Source organism: Colletotrichum costaricense, assembly GCF_030867565.1.
Source record: "Colletotrichum costaricense strain IMI 309622 chromosome Unknown Scaffold_56.1, whole genome shotgun sequence".
In the NCBI taxonomy this organism is placed as follows: Eukaryota; Fungi; Ascomycota; class Sordariomycetes; order Glomerellales; family Glomerellaceae; genus Colletotrichum; species Colletotrichum costaricense.
In genome coordinates, this window is record NW_026848285.1 from 1 (window position 1) to 2068 (window position 2068).

Sequence of the window (2068 nt, forward strand, 5' to 3'; positions counted from 1 at the left end):
GCAGAAGCGCGTAGCATGCCGTACCTGCAAGCTGTGATCAAGGAAGGGCTTCGGATCTTCCCGCCTGTCGTGGGCCAGATGTCCAAGGAAGTCCCCAAAGGCGGAGACACGTTCAAGGGGGTCCACTTGCCGGAGGGAACCCGGATCGGATACGGCGCATGGGCCATCTTCCATCGTACCGATCTGTGGGGGCCAGATGCGCACGAGTTCCGGCCGGAGCGGTGGCTGGAAACGGGGACAGAAGACTTGAAGCGGATGGAAGGCATGCTGGAACTCGTCTTTGGGCACGGAAAATGGAAGTGTCTGGGACGAAATGTGGCCATGATGGAGCTGCAAAAAGTTTTTGTCGAGGTTAGTCGAGGCCACTGTTCGGTGCAGGAGCAGCATCGTGCGGGCACGCTTTACTGATTGTCTGACCAGCTTATGAGGAGATATGAGCTCGTTGTCGTTGATCCAACGAAGCCATGGAAATCCCTCAACTACGGCATCTTCCTGCAGTCTTCTTTTTGGGTTCGGGGATACAAGCTGGACGCACGGGGCCGCTCGTCACGGTGAACACACCGCTACATGGCAAAGCACAAACCGGCCCTTCGAGATGTTAACCAACCGCCGAGGTGTTAAGGGTCCGTACACGGATAGTGAGAATAGCAAAGTTGCAATGAACTCAATATCCGACGCAATGCAGAGCTTGTACCTTCCGAGAGTTCCATCAGCAGGCCTTGAGTCCACTCAGGCCCGACCTTCCACCTCCCACGTCTGGATAAGGTCGGCCAACAATAACCAGCAAAAGCCTTGGGAATGATGTCTTGTTGCTCTTTGCTCTGTACTGCTACGTGGAGTGTTACCCAGAGACGCCGTAGGACGACAAGCTGTACCGGTTGTCGCGCAACTCAAGAACAGTCATGCTGCGCCCACAAATGGCTGTTGCGATGCAACGGGAAGCGCATTCGATGATCCAGCCCCGATGCTTGGATTGGTTGCGTGGAGTCAGATGGATGCCCAAGTTGGTTGCGTGAAGCAAATTGTCACCCTTCAATATGTTGGAGACGCCGTTCGCTCCATGTAGGCTGTAGCATCGAGGGCGGGACAAGGCCAATCAAAGAAATTGACGGAAAGGCGCCACAGGCGTAGAACCTGCGGTTTGACTTGACTGAATACGGGGGAACGCACTCAAAACCGCCCATCAGGAATACATTCAAGGCTACTCAGTCGCTGTTCTATGAACCCGTGAAGACGGACCACAATACCATTAGATTAATGCGTCCTACGTTTTAGTGACACGGAAGCTGGACCAGTCCTCCAACGCGCGTTGACACTCCTCCCGCCATGCCTGAACCCCACCGAAAAAAACGAGAGGCTCGACTCTCTTCCCGGCAATGTTTGCACCAGTCCACCACGCGGTGCTTTCTCGGAAAAGGCCTGCGTTGAAGGCGTTGGCCACCTTCTCCTTCCACGACCGGCAAGACTCTTCGGCTGGTTCGACCGAGCGGACGTCGTCTTTGCGCATTTTTCCTAGAAGAGACGCTATCCAATCCACTTGCAGTTCGATGAAAGAGGGCGCGTTGGTGTGCGTTGTCGGCGCCTGCGGCCCGTACAGGAGAAATGCGTTGGGCATCCCCGGCACCAGCATACCGAGATAGGTGTCGATCCCAGCCTCCCAAGTCCTCTGAAGCTTCACGTCATGCTTGTCGTGTATGTTCATCTCGAACAAGCCGCCCGTGACGGAGTCGTAGCCGGTGGCTGCAATTATAACGTCCAGTCGATGGTGTTGCAAAGACTCTCGCCCTTCGATCACGATGCCTTGATCATAGCAGGATGTAATCGGCGTTTTCTTGAGGTCAACGATCTTGACATTTGGACGATCCAGCATTTCGTAATAGTCCATCTCAAGATTGACTCGTTTGGCGCCAAACCACTGGAACTGTTCCAGTGGTGCAACGATATCCCTTTTCTCTGGATCGGTCATCCGAGCCCTGGTCTTTCGAGCCCAAAAGTCGTAGACGCTCGAGTTGGCCGCTTTGTCGAACATGACATCGCGATAGTTCGACAACGTCAGACCGAAACCTCC

The 2068-nt window shown here is 54.6% G+C and overlaps 2 protein-coding genes across 2 annotated transcripts; one reads left to right on the top strand and one right to left on the bottom strand.

Moving 5' to 3' along the window:
- Nucleotides 1-15: 15 nt before the first annotated feature.
- Nucleotides 16-555, top strand: CCOS01_17121 (pisatin demethylase; the record flags this gene model as incomplete). The annotated part of the gene is made up of 2 exons (XM_060465255.1): nt 16-351; nt 421-555. The coding sequence occupies 2 exons, from the start codon at nt 16-18 to the stop codon at nt 553-555; spliced, it is 471 nt and encodes a 156-aa protein (XP_060304187.1).
- Nucleotides 556-1264: 709 nt separating this feature from the next.
- Nucleotides 1265-2029, bottom strand: CCOS01_17122 (cyclopentanone 1,2-monooxygenase; the record flags this gene model as incomplete). The annotated part of the gene is made up of 1 exon (XM_060465256.1): nt 1265-2029. One exon carries the CDS (start codon nt 2027-2029, stop codon nt 1265-1267), a length of 765 nt encoding a protein of 254 aa, XP_060304188.1.
- Between the last annotated feature and the right edge of the window lie 39 nt (nt 2030-2068).